At 32.1% G+C, this 21082-nt stretch overlaps 2 protein-coding genes across 6 annotated transcripts in view; one reads left to right on the top strand and one right to left on the bottom strand.

The window, feature by feature from the left end:
- Positions 1 to 3725: 3725 nt before the first annotated feature.
- On the bottom strand, positions 3726 to 6245 carry LOC134701977 (uncharacterized). The gene has a single exon (XM_063563121.1). It carries the CDS (start codon positions 6243 to 6245, stop codon positions 3726 to 3728), a length of 2520 nt encoding a protein of 839 aa, XP_063419191.1.
- Positions 6246 to 6537: 292 nt separating this feature from the next.
- LOC134688360 (uncharacterized) overlaps positions 6538 to 21082 on the top strand; it is a 29140-nt gene continuing 14595 nt past the window's right edge. Inside the window, exons 1-2 of one of the 5 annotated variants that reach the window (XM_063549022.1) lie at positions 6538 to 6675; positions 18990 to 19172. In XM_063549022.1, coding sequence (XP_063405092.1) covers positions 19026 to 19172 — 147 coding nt within the window. In that variant the 5' untranslated portion in view covers positions 6538 to 6675; positions 18990 to 19025. Of the gene's footprint in view, positions 6676 to 12310; positions 12485 to 17612; positions 17910 to 18526; positions 18548 to 18989; positions 19173 to 21082 lie in introns of those variants that run through there. The other 4 variants (XM_063549031.1, XM_063549049.1, XM_063549040.1 and 1 more) reach the window with 4 other exon arrangements.

Raw genomic sequence — 21082 nt, 5'->3', positions numbered from 1 at the left:
ACGCATACAATATGCGAGTTCAGCTATTAAAAAGACACGAATGTCAACTGATTGAAAGAGGAAAAAAGGATATACCTAACTAGCTAGGCTGATCTCTCACTGGTATGAAAGTCACATAAATCAACAAATTGAAAAAATGTGTTAAAGTTCGCCCTTACCCTATATTCAGAAACAAGTAAATAGTAAAATGTTTGAAATCTCTTTACAACTAAGATGTTGTTGTTCCTGTTGACAAAGCTTTAAACTGGGACAGGGCCATATTGTTTTTGTCTGTAAACTTTTATCTATACTTAAAATGAGTGTCTTATAAAAGATTTCGGAATAAAAGAACGATCGGGTAATCCCATGTATACAAAAACGTAACTTTTAATAAGAATGATTTCTTGGCAAACCATGTATACTTCATGGCCCCATTGAATATTTCAATAAGCAACTTATCTAAGCTCTTACCTTGTTTGTATTGGATACCTTATCTCCACAAAGCTTCGTAAAAAAAAAACAACGGTATAGTGCTCGCTCATCTGCATGTTTATGTTGCGAGTCATTGTGTGCTAAATTTTATATTCAAAAACTCTTTCTCCATATTCTATCAAAGAATTATCGGTTATATAACAAAAAGTGTGTCCGCAGTGAAAGGTTGTGTACAGAAACACTGCAATACCACATGTTTAGTCGCGTAGTGGCCTTGAGCAAACATTTATTATATAACATTGAGATACTGCTAGCAATATTTATAATGTCTAACTTTAGTATACTGTTTTGCTGTTCTGCTTTATTGTATTTGTAACTCTATATTGTAGTTGTAATTGTAACACTATATTGTATGTTTAATTGTAACTCTATATATTGTATTTGTAATTGTAACTCTATATATTGTATTTGTAATTGAAACTCTATATTGTATTGTAATTATAACTCTATATTGTCATATTATGTAAATGCACTTTAACTTTGCCCCTTGACGATTTCATTTTCAAAATTATAACTTTTCCTCACATCAGCAGCATTATTATTGCCAACTTCGCCCGCGTATGGAGTGTACATTTCCGCTCAATTCATAAAGTTTCATTTGATAATTTGATATAACTGAACTTTTTAGAACGTTACTAGTGTCTGAACCAAAAAAATGACGAGCCAGCGTTTTGTTAAAGAGCGCCATTGTCTTTTTTGTTGAACTAGTAGTAAAGTACTAAGATATTACTAGATATATGTTAAGTGTCTACTTCACAAACAATACAAAATGGTTTGCATAGATTCTAGGTGCTGACGTTGTGTATCTTTTTGTTAACTTTACAATTTACTCTTTATTTGTCTTGTGTTATTTAATTGTGAAGATGAACCCAGAGGTGCGATTCAGACAAAGGAGGTTTCTCTGGTGTTACTGATTTTCACGTTATTTATCAATATCGTTAAAGTCATATGAAACCTCAAATTAAAAAAGAATGATGTATATGTTTTTATTAATAACAAAATGGATAGTTTCATTATTAAACTAATGTACACATACTTCTTTTCTAATTTGTTCATATTTAGAAGAAGTTTACGTTTTTTTATTGCTTGCTTCCGTGAAGCAATTCGTCGACATATTTTCCATTTGCAAGTGATTTTAACGTGACCTTCTCATAAGGATCCGGTGACCACAATACGCATGGATCTGTTACTGAAATAAACTATCATCTGATTGTTCATGTTATACGCATGCTCAATATCCATGCTTGTTTGTTTATTGTTTACTATAAGGTGACAATCGGTAACATACGACGGCAATTATTTAGCTGCTATATTTTCACATCATAACAGACAGAGATAGAAAAATGACGATAATACAATATGTTTGCGTAAAAAAATTATAAAATCATGCACAGAAGACTAAGTTTTAATATATAGTACATGCATTGTTTCAAGAATTCGATAAACATTATTTTTTCACCAGTCACTCCTTTCATATGACTTTAAATTTCACCTGATTTGTGCATTATCGAAGATGTTTTATTTCCATTCTCACACTGATAAAGCATAATACAATATATATAATGCATTAAAATATGCCGATGTATATGTTTTTGTTGGCGTCTTTGACAAGAGACAATGTCCACTTGTGGCACTAAATGGCCTTAAATATCACCCTTATCATAAAACACCAGAAAGTTCACAAATTGGATCGTAAATGGGTCTGTTTTAACCAGCTTTGTGCTAAAAAAAACCTTAGTCAGTATTTTTCATGAAAGTACATAATATTCTCAAAAGTAAGCCCATTTTGAACATTTTGTCAAAATATTAAGATTTTGTGCAATTTTCATACCTGAAAGCTTTAATAAAACATTGGCCGCCACCTACCAAAGATTTAACCATATGTATTTCAAAGTTTTGAGAAACCGTACGATACAGTTACAGGGGATGTAATGACGTTGCTAACGTAAATTGCTATTTTCGCGACGTCAAACTATGACTTATCGGGAAAAGATTATGTTTTCCACTAATTTTTATCATTCAAACTGATTTTACTTGAAAACGAGTTCATTGACACCTCTTTTTTAAAATGCAGTTTGGTTTGATTACGCGAGAAGATTATGTTTGCCAATTTTCAAGGCATGAAAACGTAAATAGTGCAGTTTTTTTTTTTGATAAATAAACAGCAAAAATTATGTTTTGTTTCTACATTTATGAACATTTGACAAATAAGAGTTATTTCTGAATAAAAAAATGTATATTTTTTTAGAATACTTATAAAATACAGAAATTACAAATTATTTAACAAACAAACAATTTGTGTTTATTTTTTAAAACAAAAAGTTATGGTTTTCTTTCGAAAGGGAAAATACGGCCACAAATCCGAATTAATGCAAATATACAAATTTCGACCTCATTTTACTTAAAAAGTAGCACATGAAGGTATATTTTTTATTACATATTTGATTTAATCACGGATAAAAAAATAGTCTAGATCTATATGGATTTTTTTTTCAAAATGTAAATATGTGATCAAAACTGTATCGTATGCCCTTTTATGATTTCATAGGGAAGACCTTCTTGGATGAGAAAATATTGTCACGGACAGTATTTCAGTCAGGCATTGATCACTATTGAATCTTGTTCAAAAGAGTTTGCGTGACGAATTGGTTGCAAAGAGTAAGACATTATTTCATTATAAAATATTTTCCTTTGGCAATATTTTCTATAAAATATAGATGATATAACGATATAACAACAACTATTCAGCCATTACATTTTATATAGAAGTTCGTATTTCCGCCCAAGGCGACGTCACTGACAATACGACGTCGACAATAAACGTACAATAGTTGGAACGTTATGTTCCCGCGATAATCTCAACATACTGGGGCCGCGAAAAAGTAAAACTTATCACAATTTTCTAAAATTCTCAATTGTCCATTGATAAATCGTTTCACTGATAAATAACTGTCCATCAATAAATAATATCACTTTGAAATTGTCTCTCGCGTTGTGTTTTTCTTTGTAATACTGAGCAAAATCATATAAAACGGAAATTATATTTAGCGATTAAATTCAATTAAAGTCTCTCATGAAATAAAATAAAATTCAACTTTGCACTAAACGTGTAATTGTTTATGTTCATCGACATCACTGGTGAATCCACGTCTGCATGGTCTCTTGGGCTTTTAGGCTAGCTTTTCGTTTCGGTCTGTTCTCCATATGTTCCTGTTCATCAATTGGAACGTTAGAATTGTTTGTCATCGTTTGTGTTACTTCCAACGGATATAATTTGCGATCGGTCTTGTAGTTTCTCCTGTGTTGGTCTTAAGAAATTCACGTAACAACATATGGTATTCGGATTTCCATCTTTTCCTTTTTCTGCAGTTGTTAACTATTCTGATACGAGTGGTGCTCGATTTCCTATGTACTGGATGATCAGGATTGGCTTTTCTTGAAATTTCTGTTGTTTCAGTCACCTTCTTCCTGAATCGCCGTCCTTTCTGTTCTTGTATCATTTCTCCGTACCCATTCAACATATCTGGGGTTTTAATGAGGTTTGTAGTGACGTTTTGTGTCCTTTTTTTCGTAACGGTTGAATTTGTAGGTAATTCATCAGAGTTTTCTTTCCATGCTAACCTAGCGAATGCTTTAATATATGTATTATCTTCTTCAATCTCCTTACTATTGATTCCTATAGACTCCGAATTCCAAAGTTTTTCTGAATTGTATTCAACAGCAACGTGTGAAATATTAAGCGTGTGATCGTTCGACGTGTTCAACTCTTTACCGTATGTAGGTCCTGAAAGCAAATATCCGATCTTAGATTTCACGGCTGTCGGACCGTTTCCACGTACTACATGATCTTCTACAATGTCCCAGTAGTGATCTGCGCCTACTAGCAACGATATCTGGAATGAATCTTGCTCTGTCGTTGTGTGCGCTAACTTTAAACCACGTAAATATTCATATTCCGTATCAATGTTACTCATTTGATTCTGTAGAGGCAAAGCGATGAAAGGTACTATCAGTACTTTGATTGGCATTACGTGTCCTGCATCGGTTTTCAGGTAGACTGTTGTGTTTCCTAAGTGTCTCGCGGTTTTCTCTTTACCTTCAAATGCCGATAACTGTGTAATTTCTGTTCCCTCTATCTGTAAGTGAAGTTTATTCGCTACTTCCTGCGTTAAAAACGATCTTTGCGCTCCTTCGTCAAGGAGAATGTTCGTATCCATAAAGTGTTGGTTCGCTCCAACTTGTGCTACGGCGGTTTTCAACAGTACATTTGATCGTGATTCATTCGATTTTGAATACAAAATGGTAGTATCGTGTTCCGTTGTATGACTATCTTTTACCAGGTGAACGTTTGTCGAATTCAAAGATGGCGGGTTTGGCGGGTTTAGCGGGCTGCTACTCTGGTTATCATTTGCGCGGAAATTCGTATGCGTTGAAGTATTACCTCCATTTCTATCGCTTTCTTCATTACCTGGTTTTATGTCGTTTGATTTGTGGGCATTACATAAGCTTGTATGGTGTTTTCTGTTACAATATCTACATGTATTCTCAGATTTACATTCGTTAATTCTGTGGTTACCAAGGCAGTTAAAGCATAACTTATCACGTTTTACTATTATCATACGGGATTCTGTGTCGGTTATTTTACTGCACTGAGTAGGTGCGTGTATTTCATGACAAAACACACAAGGTCTTGTCTCAATATTCTTGACAGATTTGGACTTTGCAAAGAAAGACGATGTTGTGGGCAAATGGTTTGTCGACTCTAACTCTTGTCCTGCGTCCATTATATTAATCTCATCTAAAATGCTCCTACGGAGGTCCCGTAATACCCAAGTTTGTATTCTGTGTTCTCGCGCGAGATGTTGTCTGACTTCCCCGGGTAATTTCTTCATAATAATTGGAACAAGAAGAGTGCCGTATGTTTCTTGTGTCTGACCTAAAGCTTCTAATCCCCTGACGTAACTTTCCATTTTATCGTAAAAACGTCGTAAACTTGTAAGCTGATTTCTAGGTGAAGGGATTTCTAATAATGCCTGCATGTATGCATTTATGATTTTGTCTTGTTGACCGAACCTCTCTTTTAGTAAATTTACGGCTTCATCATAGTTTACATTTGTAAGTGCGAACCCCGCTATAGAATCTTGTGCTTCATGTTCTAGTTGTGCTTTCAAGTAATTGAATTTTTGTACATTTGTAAGTGACAAGTTAAGGTGTACGGCCGACTCATATGAGTCCCAGAAAGTTTGCCATTCTAAGATGTTGCCTGAGAATATTGGAAGCGAAAGTTTGGGTAGGCGGTGACTACTAGCTGACGAAAATGAACTTTGCTGTGTGTTGAACGTATGACTGGCTTGTACAGACGGGTTCTCAAACGACTGTGCGTTGTGTGGGTTGGCTATGTTGTGCGTTGGTACAAACGGTATAGTTTCTGGATTTAATGTGTGGGTTGTTGTATGTGAATCAATTTGACGGGACTGTGGTGTTTGGACATTTTGTATGAACTTACGTATGTGGCGAATCTTTGTTTCCATATCCACTGAATATTCATCTGAATCCACTATCTCATTTTCCACATCTTCCGGTTCTGTTAACTTAAGAATTTGTTCGTTTAAGTCCTCAAACAATGTTTGTTTTTGCACTAGTTTTCCGAGTGTTGCAATAACTTCTTCTTCATCGAAATTCGAATTCTCCTTTACTTCATCTAATCTTCGGAATAATCTGGTAACAGCGCTCCTGTTCCCCGATCGGACTGATTTCAATTTTACGAGATCCATTGGTCAAGGCACCATAAATATAGATGATATAACGATATAACAACAACTATTCAGCCATTACATTTTATATAGAAGTTCGTATTTCCGCCCAAGGCGACGTCACTGACAATACGACGTCGACAATAAACGTACAATAGTTGGAACGTTATGTTCCCGCGATAATCTCAACATATATCTCTGTACATAAACCTCACTTTCAGGTATAGAGATGTGATTTTTTTTTTCTGAGACAAGTGATTGCGGTCACCCGATGTTCAGTACTTCAGTACTTTGATTTTTGTATTATCGGATACTGAATACATCTTTTATCAAATAAAGTTCTTTTTGGTCTGCTCAACATCAAAACAACAACAGACAATTCCAAACAAATTATATGTGTTGCCATTAAGAATTAGTCCAGTTGACCACAACTACTTGTTGACTGTCACTGGTAAGTCTGTTTGGTGTTTATAAGTTCAGAAACAAACTGATAATTTCTTGAAAGTATAAAAATAAGGAGATATTGTATTGAGTGAAATAAGGCCAGGAATTCATAACCTCTCCAAAATGAGGCAATTATCCACAACAGTTTAAATGAAGTGCATGTAAGCAATTTCAGACTGCTACAGTATACTACCTTCAACAATGAGAGAAACCCTTACAGTATAGTCAGCAATGAAAGGCCCTTGCATCAAAATATGAAACAATTGAGCAAACAAATGGCCTAATTTATTTTAAAACATATAGAGTGGGGTGCTCATTTTCGCCGGGGACACAATTTCGCCGTTTTAGGATTTTGAGGTGTAAAAACTTCAAAGGATGGCTGAAATGGAAGAAATGTACCGGAAAATTATATTTTTATAACAAATATGATAATTTTTGAACTGAGACAAATTTGCGGCTCCTACCGAAAATGTCCGAAAAACGGACAACGATTTTCGGACAATTTCCTGAATGAAAAACATGATTTCAAAGAAGTATTTCTAAGTAAATATTTGACTGAATGTCCTAATTTTGAATTCTTTACACCTTTGAAATGTCTGCCATTCATCTATAATGCAATTGATTTGATAAAAAATTTAAAAGCTGCGGTTATTTGGTTTTAAATAGATGTGTAAAAACGGCGAATATGTGTCCCCCATTGACAAAAATTCCTGAAATTTCAAACACCCTTTAATCTAACTTTTCAGATGATTTTGTACAAACAAACCCGTTTTAAAGCCTAAGAATATTTTGCATTTGAAGTTATCTTCATATAAAAATATCATTATACTTCAAAAACATTTAGACCTGAACATAAACTGTAGAAAACATGGAAAGATGTGGCGAAAATGAGCACCCAACTCTATTATTAAAAATTATTAAAAGATATTAACCAAAGACAACCACTGAAATACAAGTTCTTGTTAGATTGCATGTGTTGTTTGTGTAGATATTGTATGATAAATGGTCCTTTTGATGATGACACAAATGGAGGAATAAAGATATTATAATTTTGACTTGGAAGGCACATAAAGAATATAGTAAGGTTAAACATGTTAGTTAGAGCTCAACCCGCCCCTAACCTGGGACAGTGGTGAACAGCATAACACAAACATCAACTATAAAAGTCAGTTAAAAGGCTTAACTTATCCATGTTATCAGATGGATTAAAACCCTGATGTGGCCGGGTATTTATTTATCACTCATCCATAACAACAAAAAAGACGTGAAGTACAGATCTAAGAGTACTGGCAGTCACTGACAGCTACTGTAAATTCAGAAACTATTCACAGTTTTTATGATAGTGAAAATTGTGATAGAGTTGTAAATTTTAAAATATTTTATATAAATTAAGCAGAATTTTTCCCAAAATCTTAAAAATTAAAATCGCATTTAAGTCTAAAATGACAAAATCGCAATAATAAATGCACGCAATAATTTCTGAATTTCTGAATTTACAGTAATTCAAACCTTAGTTATCTGTCTGCCTGGCTGTCTGCCTTTAATAGCCAACAACTCTTTTAACCAGCTCATTCTGTATGTATGTACATGTATGTGCCTATCCCAAGTCAGTAGCCTGTATTTCATCGGTTGTGGTTTGTTTATGTGTTACTTATTTGTTTTTCATTAATATTTTGTACAGAAATAAGGCTGTTAGTTTTCTTGTTTGAATTGATTTACATCGTCATTTCACGGCCATTTATAGCTGACTATGCTGTATGGGCTTTGCTCATTGTTGAAGGCTGTAAGGTGATCTTTAGTTGTTAATTTCTGTGTCACTTTGGTCTCTTGTGAAGAGTTGTCTCATTGGCAATCATACCACATCTTCTTTTTTTATATAGATTTGGTACGGGTTTTTCTGGCCTAACACAGTAAGGCCACACCAATTTGATTCCTTGTTCGACGGACCCGCCCACACCTATTTTTTTCAAAACAGTTCTTTTTTATTATTTTTTATATTCCCGCTTCCCGCATCCGGAAATGTAATCATAGCCATTTCCTGCACCGTTTTTTTGTAAATATTCTAAAAAGATATCAACATCTGTTTTTAAAATCAGTCTAACCTCTATATAAAGATTTAAAACATAAAAGCTCCCCACCACACTGTATAAATATCTGTGAGAATAATTGTTTTAGCATGAAACCAATTTATCCAAAGCGGGAGTGCTCCATTAAAAATTAAGAACAGCGGAAATACCTTTTAATAACAAAAAAATGGTTTCTTTCCCCCTTACTTATATTCCCTATCAACAGATGTTCGTTGTTAGAATAAAGTACACAGAACTTCTGAAGGATTTGCCTTCAACTGCAATTTTATTTGTATGCTGGCAAAACAAAAATATCCATAGACGCTGCATGTTTATACACCTGTCCTGATTGATTCAGGGGCCTGTCGTTCAACATCGTTTGTTGATATTGTTCATTGGTATTTTCCCGTTCGGACATATGTAAATTAGATCGTTGGTTTTCCTGTTCGATTTGTGTACGCTTATAATTTTGGGGTCCATTTTAGCTTGCTGTTTGGTCTGTATCAATGCCCTGTGTAAAAGGCCGTACTTTGACCTGTGTTCACTATTATCAGGTTGAGAACAACCCACCCTCAGACAAGGGGTCATTGATGTAGAAAAGAAAATAGAAATACCAACATGACCAAGGATTTGTTTAGTTCTTATATACAAAATCTTTGAAAACTTAGAATTTTGTACTCAAAAAGAGGAGAGTTTCATCATATTTTAAACAACTTTTTCTAAAAGAGGTGTCCACTTATTTTGAATAATTATTAAACTGTTAAAGTAAATGTGTTAACATGGTTAAAGTCCAGGAATATTACAAACATTCTTGGACATGTTTTGACCAGATAGATATATAGTTCTTTGAGAAAATATAAACCCTTTTTTACAAACAAATATATTATAACTTATATTGATCCCTCATAAAACATGTAAAAGGGATAAATTTATAACATTAAGGGTTGCCCCCAAACCGAATATGACTTGGATGGAGAATTGTCTCATTGTCATACATACCCAGATTTAATTATTTCTTGGTGAATAGGAAAACAATACTTCAGAAATTAAAGAAATGTCAATGTACAAGTGATAAATCAAGTTTTAATATTGTCAAAACCTACTATTTAATGTTTACAAAAAAAAATTATAATCCCTCGCCCTCTACTTTTCAAGCTTCGCCTCAAAAGTTTGCAAATTAAATACTTTTTTATTAAAATTTTCAAATTGCTCCCTCACCCCAAATTTTGGAGTTCAAAAATCTGTAGAACAAGAAATTAAATTGGTGTGGCCTAAGAAGTAATGTCTATAATTGCTTACAGTACATCCACTTCATTTGAACTTTTTAGATAGTTGTCTTATTGGCAATCATACTACATTGTACATCCCCTTACTTTATTTTTATTTCCCCCATGGGCTGTTACTACAAAGTCAAAGAAGACTATTGAAACCACATTTATTATTTTCTTATTTGATTAGTTGATGTCTTATCAGTGGTATAAGGAATATGTCAGTAATTCACTTTTTAGCTCACCTGGCCTGAAGGGCCAAGCGAGCTTTTCTCATCACTTGGCGTCTGTCGTCTGTCGTCTGTCGTCGTTAACTTTTACAAAAATCTTCTCCTCTGAAACTACTGGGCCAAATTAAACAAAACTTGGCCACAATCAACATTGGGGTATCTAGGTTAAAAAATGTGTGGCGTGACCCGCCAAACCAACCAAGATGGCAGCCATGGCTAAAAATAGAACATAGGGGTAAAATGCAGTTTTTGGTTTATAACTCAAAAACAAAGCATTTTGAGGAAATCTGACAGGTGTAAAATTGTTTATCAGGTCAACATCTATCTGCCCTGAAATTTTCAGATGAATCAGACAACTCATTGTTGGGTTGCTGCCCCTGAATTGGTAATTTTAGGGAAATTTTGCTGTTTTTGGTTATTATCTTGAATATTATTATAGATAGAGATAAACTGTAAACAGCAATAATGTTCAGCAAAGTAAGATTTACAAATACGTCAACATGACCAAAATGGTCAGTTGACCCCTTTAGGAGTTATTGCCCTTTAAAGTCAATTTTTAACCATTTTTCGTAAATTTTATATATCTTTTACAAAAATCTTCTCCTCTGAAACTGCTGGCCCAAATTAAACAAAACTTGGCCACAGTCATCTCTGGGGTATCTAGTTTAAAAAATGTGTGGTGTAACCCGCCATACCAGCCAAGATGGCCGCCATGGCTAAAAATAGAACATAGGGGTGAAATGCAGCTTTTGGCTCATAACTCAAAAACCAAAGCATTTAGAGCAAATCTGACATGGGGTCAAATTGTTTATCAGGTCATGATCTATCTGCCCTGAAATTTTCAGATGAATCAGAGAACCCTTTGTTGGGTTGCTGTCCCTGAATTGGTAATTTTAAGGAAATATTGCTGTTTTTGGTCATTTTCTTGAATATTATTATAGACACAGTTAAACTGTAATCAGCAATAATGATCAGCAAAGTAAGTTACAAACAAGTCAACATGACCAAAATGGTCAATTGACCCCCTAAGGAGTTATTGTCCTTTATAGTCAATTTGATAATTGATAATTGTAAGCAGCAAGAATGTTCAGTAAAGTAAGATGTACAAACATATCACCATCACCAAAACACAATTTTGTCATGAATCCATCTGCTTCCTTTGTTGAATATTCACATAGACCAAGGTGAGCGACACAGGCTCTTTAGAGCCTCTAGTTCTTATTTATAAAAAAAATTGTCATTATTTGTTGCCATGTTATTAAACTTGTTAAATGAAATTTGGCTATATTCTTGAAAGCAAAATTAGATATCTTCATTAAAATCTTCAAACAACGAAAATTATCAGTTAAACATTTAGACAAGATCTACAAATAGTTCTATGTGATTGGAATCATCAAAACTTTGACTTCTTACATGAATTATTGCTCTTATAAAAATGTTTTTTGTTTTTACAAATTTATGGCATTCTTAGCTTGGAGTTGTTTTCATGAAACTTTGGTGATTGGTTTATATCTATTGAAGTTAGTGACACACATACTTATTTTGCTTGCTTTTGGCTTTTTTTTTCTGAAGAACCATTATAGATAACAAAGTAACTGTGATCAGAAATAAAAATAAGCAACTTCTACAAGATAAGATCTACAAAAGGTGGAATTAACTTAATACTATGATCAACTTCTTAAAGTAGTTACTGACACATACATATAGCATTTGCTGAATTTAGAAAGGCCACATCATTGTTCCCAGTATTTTGTATTCATTGCATCAATGCATATGATCATATGTATCTAAATGTATATTATAATAAAGTTTGGCTAAGTTTTGCTCTGTTGAAAATTCCACTCTATTTATTTCCTTTTAAATACACAATTTAATTATGTCAATATTGCAAAAAGTTATTGATACCATTATACATGGTATAGAGCTAATTGAAGAATTTTTTTTAACCAGATTAAGACTTTATATTAGCAGAAAAAGAATTTTTGATGGCCTTGGTAATGAAATTCATCAAATGTCTTTTGTTAACTTAAACCTTTAAAGGTCAATGGAAAACCCAGATTTCTATATTTGTTCATTATTACCGGGAAAGTGATATTGAATGTATATCATAATAAGTATTTTAATATGTTGTAAATCAAAGTCCATGGGTGTACATGTATATGGAAGGAAATGAGTAGGAACAGCTGATGATGGCTTCCTTGAAAATAAGTTGGGGAATTAAAACATGCAAATATTGTGAATTAGTTTTACATGTAAGTAAAGTATTACCCATATTACTTTGTCTAATTTAAAAGATATATATTAAATTGCAAAAATGTTGCATACACATATGAATACATGCATGTGTGACTGCCCTTGTATTACTTGAAGATATATACATTGTACAAACCTTTTTGTAGGTCAAAGTCCATTATTGGTTGCATTACACTATTTATTGAATTCTTTTATCATCAAGATTTTTTTATAAATAGGAGTGCCTGTATTTATTTAAATGTGTAAATATCTCACATTCTTTAACAATGTATTTAGATTTGTATAATGTTACAAAGTTATATCCACAGATAGTTCTTATTACATTGAATAAGAACAGTTTTATTTTTTAAATCATTAGAATATTAGGTTCATCATGTTCATGGACATAGTTATTGTCTATTGATTTTCCATGTCTACTCTACAAATATATAGTCTCTAGGTTGGATGTATAACTTTTTTTTTTTTTTCATGCACCCTCCTAATATATGTCTTTATATTTTATACACAAAATAAAAAGAAGGGGGGGGGGGAGACATCTTAACAAGATTTAGGTGATGAATTTTAAGTTAAAGTAGTTATTTGTGTTAGTTGTTAGGTTATAAGTTATAATGTCTGAAGCTGTCACATTGAATTGTAGACCCTTCTAGCATAGAGTTGTCCATGTTTTGAGTAAGAGCTGGAAGACTTTTCCAAAAATTTGATATACATGTAATTTTTCCTAAAATTAGTGCACTCCACGGTACAAAAAATATTAAGTTAGAGCAGGTGAATTTTTTTTTTGTTCAGATTTATTGTATAAAAGAAATGCACTACGATTAAAGCAGAATGACAGTGTTCTTGGGAAATGAATTCGATAAATGTAGATTCTGTAGTTTTGATTGGATATTGGGTGTGATGAAGTTTGGAGAGGATACAAGATGGAGTGAAGTTTTAATAGGATATTTTGTGTAACTAAGTTAAAAGAAGATATACAGTGAAGTTTAGAGAGGATATTGAGTGAATTTTGGAGAAAATATAAGAAGTAATAAAGTTTTGAAAAATATTGAGAGAAGATAAAAGGTGTGATGAAATTTAGAGAGGTAATAAGGTGTATTAAAGTTTGGAGAGGATATAAAGTGAAATAAAGTTTGGAGAGGATATAAGTTGTAATGAAAGGATTTTAGGTGTAATAAAGTTTGGAGAGGATGTAAGGTGTAATCAAGTTTGGAGAGGATATAGTGATATTGTTAGCTTTTTTCAAAACTACCTCTACCCTTTTTAATTGGGAAAATATGTGTCATTTTCATCAAATTGGGAAATTTAAAATAAACCAAAAATTTGACTGAAACTTCAATTCACAGACCCCCTTTCAAGAGTCTACCCTTGCTTTGAAATAAGACCCCTTTTTGTCAGTGATTATTCATTAATAAACCCTCAAATCTGCACATACAGTCATTGCAGGCATGAAAAATTTTAAATGAGTGTTTTTCAGTTTGTATTTATGCACAATTTCTACTAAGACTGCACTGTTTGGGAAAAAAGTTGTCTTTTTGGGAATAATTTTAAGCCATTTTTTTTTTAAATTGGGATTTTTCTCCAGGGGAAAAAGCCTGTATTCTCCACTAATTTAAGGCAAACAATATCACTGGCCGATATAAGGGTGTAATAAAATTTGGAAAAGATATAAGGTGTAATGAAGTTTGGAGAGGATATAAGGTGTAATAAAGTTTGGAGAGAATGTATGGTGTAATAAAGTTTGGAGAGGCTATAAGGTGTAATGAAGTTTGGAGAGGATATAAGGTGTAATGAAGTTTGGAGAGGATATAAGGGTGTAATAAAGTTTGGAGATGATATAAGGTGTAATAAAGTTTGGAGAGGATATAAGGTGTAATAAAGTTTGGAGAGTATATAAGGTGTAATGAAGTTTGGAGAGGATATAAGGTGTAATGAAGTTTGGAGAGAATGTAAGGCTTAATAAAGTTTGGAGAGGATATAAGGGTGTAATAAAGTTTGGAGAGTATATAAGGTGTATAGAAGTTTGGAGAAGATATAAGGTGTAATCAAGTTTGGAGAGAATATAAGGTGTAATAAAGTTTGGAGAGAATGTATGGTGTAATCAAGTTTGGAGAGGATATAAGGTGTAATGAAGTTTAGAGAGGATATAAGGTGTAATAAAGTTTGGAGAGAATGTATGGTGTAATAAAGTTTGGAGAGGATATAAGGGTGTAATACAGTTTGGAGAGTATATAAGGTGTAATGAAGTTTGGAGAGGATATAAGGTGTAATCAAGTTTAGAGAGGATATAAGGTGTAATGAAGTTTGGAGAAGATGTATGGTGTAATCAAGTTTGGAGAGGATATAAGGTGTAATGAAGTTTGGAGAGGATATAAGGTGTAATCAAGTTTGGAGAGGATATAAGGTGTAATAAAGTTTGGAGAGGATGTATGGTGTAATCAAGTTTGGAGAGGATATAAGGTGTAATGAAGTTTGGAGAGGATATAAGGTGTAATCAAGTTTGGAGAGGATATAAGGTGTAATAAAGTTTGAAGAGAATGTATGGTGTAATAAAGTTTGGAGAGGATATAAGGTGTAATGAAGTTTGGAGAGGATGTATGGTGTAATCAAGTTTGGAGAGGATATAAGGTGTAATGAAGTTTGGAGAGGATATAAGGTGTAATCAAGTTTGGAGAGGATGTATGGTGTAATGGAGTTAGGAGAGGATATAAGGTGTAATGAAGTTTGGAGAGGATGTATGGTGTAATGGAGTTAGTAGAGGATATAAGGTGTAATAAAGTTTGGAGAGGATATATGGTGTAATGAAGTTAGGGGAGGATACATGGTGTAATGAAGTTAGGGAAGGATACATGGTTTAATGAGTTTTGAAAGTATATAACATATTTCTAATTATGTTGAAGATTATATAACATATGATTTAATGAAGATGGTAGTGAATATATCAAATTTGCTGATATCTTAAACTTATTGGGGACAATAGGTCAAATGAATGTTTTCTTAATTTGTCAAATGGTATTTGGAAAGGACATATAAATAAATGAAGTTTGCAGGGGTAATAAGGTCCAATGAAAAATTTGAGGCAACATTAGGTCTAATGATGTTTCTCAAAAATATAAGATATATTAAACAAGTGGGTGGTGGTAGGATTAGCTCTCAAGGAGCAAAGCAAGAAGTCTAAGTTCATGAGTTGCAAATCTAATAAATTTTGATAGTTTTCAATTGGTATATATAATTGAGTTGGAGTTATTTTCTTAGTCGACACTATGATGAAGGGTAACAGGTTTTTTAACAGACAATCTTATTTACTAACCAAATTTAAACATATAGTACAACCAAGTTTTATCAAGGATCATTACTAGCTCTTAGGAATGAAGTATACAATGCTTATACCTATTACTTATATATCCAACTTCATTAGCCCCCCTTAAGTTCATTAGACCTGATATCCCCTCAAATCTTCACCTTACATCTTTCAAATTTCATTTGACCTAATATCCCCTCCAAACTTAATTTGACCTATTATACCCTTCACAAATTTCATAAAAAATTATATCCCCTCAAATCTTCATTTCCTGAACCTAAATTATCTTAAGGCTAAGCCTTCAAGTTGTATGAATTGACCCAGAGACCGCCAGTAGTATCTTCTAACTAACATAGTTCTCAGTGGAATACCATGAAATAAAAATAAAGCTACAATGACCTTCAATAAAAGAAAAAAAGGTTTTTGTCGAGCCTTCGACTTTTGTCGAAAAAGCGAGACTAAGCGATCCTACATTCCGTCGTCGTCGGCGGCGTCCACAAAAATTCACTCTGTGGTTAAAGTTTTTGAAATTTTAATAACTTTCTTAAACTATACTGGATTACTTCCAAACGTGGACAGAAGCTTGTTTATGATCATAAGATAGTATCCAGAAGAAAATTTGGTAAAAATAAAATTCTATTTTTTCCGTATTTTACTTATAAATGGACTTAGTTTTTATGGTGGAAACATTACATTCACTCTGTGGTTAAAGTTTTTAAAATTTTAATAACTTTCTTAAACTATCCTGGGTTTGTACCAAACATGGACAGAAGCTTGTTTATGATCTAAAGATAATATACAGAAGTAAATTTTGTAAAAAAATAAATCTGTTTTTTCCATATTTTACTTTTAAATGGACTTAAATTTTCTGCCAGGAAACAACACATTTGCTCTGTGGTTAAATTTTTTAAAAATTTAATAACTTTCTTATACTCCTTTTACTTTGTACCAAACTTAGACAGAAGCTTATATATGATCAAAAGCTAGAATTTAGAAGGAAATTTTGTTAATATTTTGTACCTGTGTATCTGTATTTTACTTATAAATGGACTTAGTTTTTCTTCCAGTTAACATAGCATACAGTCTGCAGTTAAAGTTTTTAAACATTTATTAGATTCATAAACTATCCTGGATTTTTACCAAACTTGGACAGAACTTCAGAAGCTTCTTACAATCAAAAGATAGTATCAAAATGAACATTTTTTATTGATTTTTTTCCTCATTTTTGTTGAGCCTGTGATTTTCAGCAAAAGTAGGCGAGACACTGGGTTCCGCGGAACCCTTACAAATTTTTAATTAAGGCAATTATCATGATTATTTTTTTAAAACATCTAAAGTAATGCCTGATTATCCAACCATTAATCTATGATCTATACATTATTAATGAGTGTATGATGTAATATAAGTGTGCCAGCTGTGTATAGGTTGATGCTCACCAATGTAAGATTTTCATCAATACACTATTTGAATTTGATAAAAGTTTTCTGTATCTTAACTGTCCTTCAATTGAGTATGTTATATCTTTTAACATGACTGAACATTGTGCAAAATTATATGAATGTTAGGCTAAAACTAAAATAAACGTATATCTCAAATGTTTAATGACAGTTATATAATGATGTCTAATATTGCCAGATATTTATGATGATGTTATAGAATTTTATTTCATTTTTATGCTCTTGAGAGAGTTTAAATGATTTATTACCTGGTGAAAAATTCAATATCAGAATGGTTAAATACACTGATGGGATTTATATAGATTTACTTTTTATTAATTCAACAATTATGACTGTGGCTGCAGATCTCTTATGATCAATGTCTTAACTGATTAAACTTGCATACAGTATATGTCTAAGGATGTGATAACCCACATCAGGTGACGTCAGCATCCGTAAACATGTGTGTTGACATACATAACAGCAAAAATGGAACAATAACAAATAACTTTAATGATCTTATAAAACACAAGAGATTGTGGTGCAGTCGTCAACCATCTTGTGGGAAGATTTAATAAATCGGTCAATTATTGACAATAGTGGAAATATAAAGGAATAATACATATAATAAAAAGTCAAGTATTTAACAGTTTGTAAGGTACTTGGCATATAATTATTTTTTCTTTCCGTGTGGTAAGTTTTTAAATGTAAGTGTTTTTGTAAACTAATTCGGTCATCTGCACATTAAAATAACATGAAAATTGTTATTAATGTATTTTGAAGAACTATCAAATTCTGCATGAAAAGTGCTTGTTAAATAAAATTGTATAAAATTGTTATCAAAATGATGAAGTTACCAATTATTAAACTCCATGGGCTGCTGATTGAAGGAGGACTTTATGAAACAGAATTGATTGATTGAAAAAAAAATAGGAAACTGGATTGAAGTTAAACAATTATAACTGTGATTTTACAATTTTAAAAAGTTTATTATGTACAGATTCTTTGAATGAAGCAGACTTTTTTTTTTATTCTTCTTATTCTGTTTTGTTAAACAAACAATAAATGAGTTTGATTATTTTTCTCTCGAAATTGTCAATTTGATATAATTACATACATATAACTGAATGTCCTAGTAACATTATAGAGATAAGATAGCTGACTTCTGTAGTTATTTTTATCTTAGATAGCTTTCGTTAAGGATGTATGATTTGGTGGGATAGGATTCAACTGTATTGGAAATATTCAGGAAGGGAAAAAAGTTTACCCCTCATCCATTTGTTATTTGATGATGAACATATTATAACACATGGAACAAATTATCAAATATGGTAGGGATTTATTGCCTGTTATGTATTTTTTTGTAATTTTGTTTTCTCTATGTGCAAAATAAAAGATATCTGAGACCACTATTGTTATGGTAAAACATGTAGATTTATATGGTTACTGTTGTGTTGAATTGTTGTTATATACAAAATAGTTATGGGAAAATTTAGAAATAGGAGCTGGCCATTAAATCCTGAAATTTTATTTATCCTATTCCACCGAAATAAACAAGAAAACTGATATATTCTTGATTTAAATACTACAACAAGATATTAACAAAGAAAGCTTTATACTGTCTCAGATATAAATATCCTGTGTTGACATCTTGTTTGCTCTGACAGCATGGATACAATATATAAATAGATTTTTTTTCTAGGAAATTGTATATATAAATATATATATACTGGTGTACAATGTGTAAACGGGGTATGATTTTTTCATTTTCAGGTTGACTACCAGCAAAAATGTGATTGAGATATTTGAATGATGGGTTCTACACCCTTTGATACTTATAGAACTATAAAACAAAGGCTAGAAGAAGAGCCAGAGCATATTGTATGGACATTGCCTCGGAAAGTTTGTATTCTAAAGGTGACGGGGAAATTAGGCATCAAAGTAAAAGTATATGAGGTATATATTATTATATATAATTTGTAATCTGAATAAAAAGATATTGGGTGATACGGTTTCTTTTCAACGTTTGAAAATGTGAGGAATCCAACAATCTTTACAGGTTCAAATACATATAGGAAGATGTACATGTGTAATGAGTGCCAATGAGACAACTCAAGTCACAATTTATAGAAGTAAACCATTATAGGTCAAGATACAATCTTCAACAAGGAGCCTTAGCTTGCTTAATTGCATCTTTATTCATAGAGGGAGCAAAATTTAGATTTGTGATGTACAATGTTTTGTCATAATCATTTGATTAAAACAACTTACAACCTGACACTGTAATTTTAAAGTAGTTGATCAAGTATTAGGAAGATACATTAACCATCATTTACTCATTTGGTGAGTAAAATACTGCATCATCAGGGTCATTTGCCCACTGTTTTCTTATTTGGTGAATTAGATACTTCATCATCACGGACATTTAATGCCCACCCTATTTTTAACATTTTTTTTGTAGTTAAATTCTTGAAGAATGTCTTCAGAAATAGAAATAGACCTGAAGCTCCTGAAATCTAGCTGAATCACTGTTGACGGCAATTATTCAACTGAATGGATAATTATTTCATACTTCTATATGTAAACTACATGTTTCAATGATTTCAAGATTTAATAGGATTTATAAATTTGTTAAAAATTCATTGAGTTACATTTTGTATATTAAGTTTGTACCAGTTTTTCACCTGAAAATTTGAGTATGATAAAATTATGTAAATCTTATACATGTATAGTATTACATGTACTAGTATATATATTACTCTTTACATATATATTAAATTGTTAAAATGGATATCTATACCAAGCATATATATACAGTCAAGAAATACATGTAAAATTTCCGTAGGTGTTAAATATTTGAGTATCAGTGCTACTGTATAAGGAAGCTGGTACAAAAAACATTTATGTGTCATTGTATGTCTGATAGGACAAGAGCCGGTAATCTTAGAGTCAAAAATATCTGATAACAAAAGTAGAAAGTTTATTAACTATGTAATCTTGATGATTAAGGTATATAGATCCTATAGAATTTATAAGTATTATACCACATATAAATTGAAATGCTTGTAAACAATTTAAGTACTGCTGGAGATTCAATGTAAGATGCTAAGAGGAATTAGGATGTTAAAGAACATTCTAACACTTAAAGTTTCATAAATTACTTTGGCGTGTGTCATTTATCCAGCACTTCAAGTTTCATTTGATTGTTTTTCTCTGCTCATTTACCCCAGCCCATTATTTTCCCCCACATACTGTGGATTCATTGTTATTCTTGGGATAGCAATATTCGTGGATTTTGTTGGTAAAGCCGAACCACAAATTCATCTGTTTAACGAAATACAAATCTTACTTAGAATTTAATTTGTGTCAAAATCCAGATCTTAGCATATACATTGACATGGTAGAAGAATGAATTTTAGCCTGTTTATTGTCTTATGAGGAAAGTTCACACTAGATTTAAAGATGATCTACATTTTGTACATGATTTGTTTGAGTTAATATTTGTTTTTAAGTTCCTTATTAAGTAACAATTTGTTTCCCTTGATACTGATCTTGTGTCAGTTGTTAGCTATAGGTCATGTGAAGAGATAAAGGTCCACAAATAGCACAATAAAATAATTTTAAGTGACCTTGAATTGTTCTTAGACATGATTATTTAATTATGTGTTGTTTTAAAGTCCAGCTAACAATTGGTATAGGAAAGATGTTTGTCATCATGCTTTAAGTGACAAAAGTCCTTATAAAAGTTAAATGAACTTAACCTTCATCATGCAGTAACAGTAATTATGATGGATTTTAGGGGATCTTATTGGTGGCTTCATTTCTTAATTTTAATTTTGAATTGCAGCTGCACATGCACATTATTG

Source organism: Mytilus trossulus, chromosome 1 (genome assembly GCF_036588685.1).
Source record: "Mytilus trossulus isolate FHL-02 chromosome 1, PNRI_Mtr1.1.1.hap1, whole genome shotgun sequence".
Classification (NCBI taxonomy): Eukaryota; Metazoa; Mollusca; class Bivalvia; order Mytilida; family Mytilidae; genus Mytilus; species Mytilus trossulus.
The sequence above is the reverse complement of the archived record's forward strand: the minus strand, read 5'-3'. Positions and strand labels throughout refer to the sequence as shown.

Coding starts and splice junctions, on each gene's coding strand:
- LOC134701977 (XM_063563121.1), bottom strand. CDS start 6,245: ATGGATCTCGTAAAATTGAAATCAGTCCGATCGGGGAACAGGAGCGCT.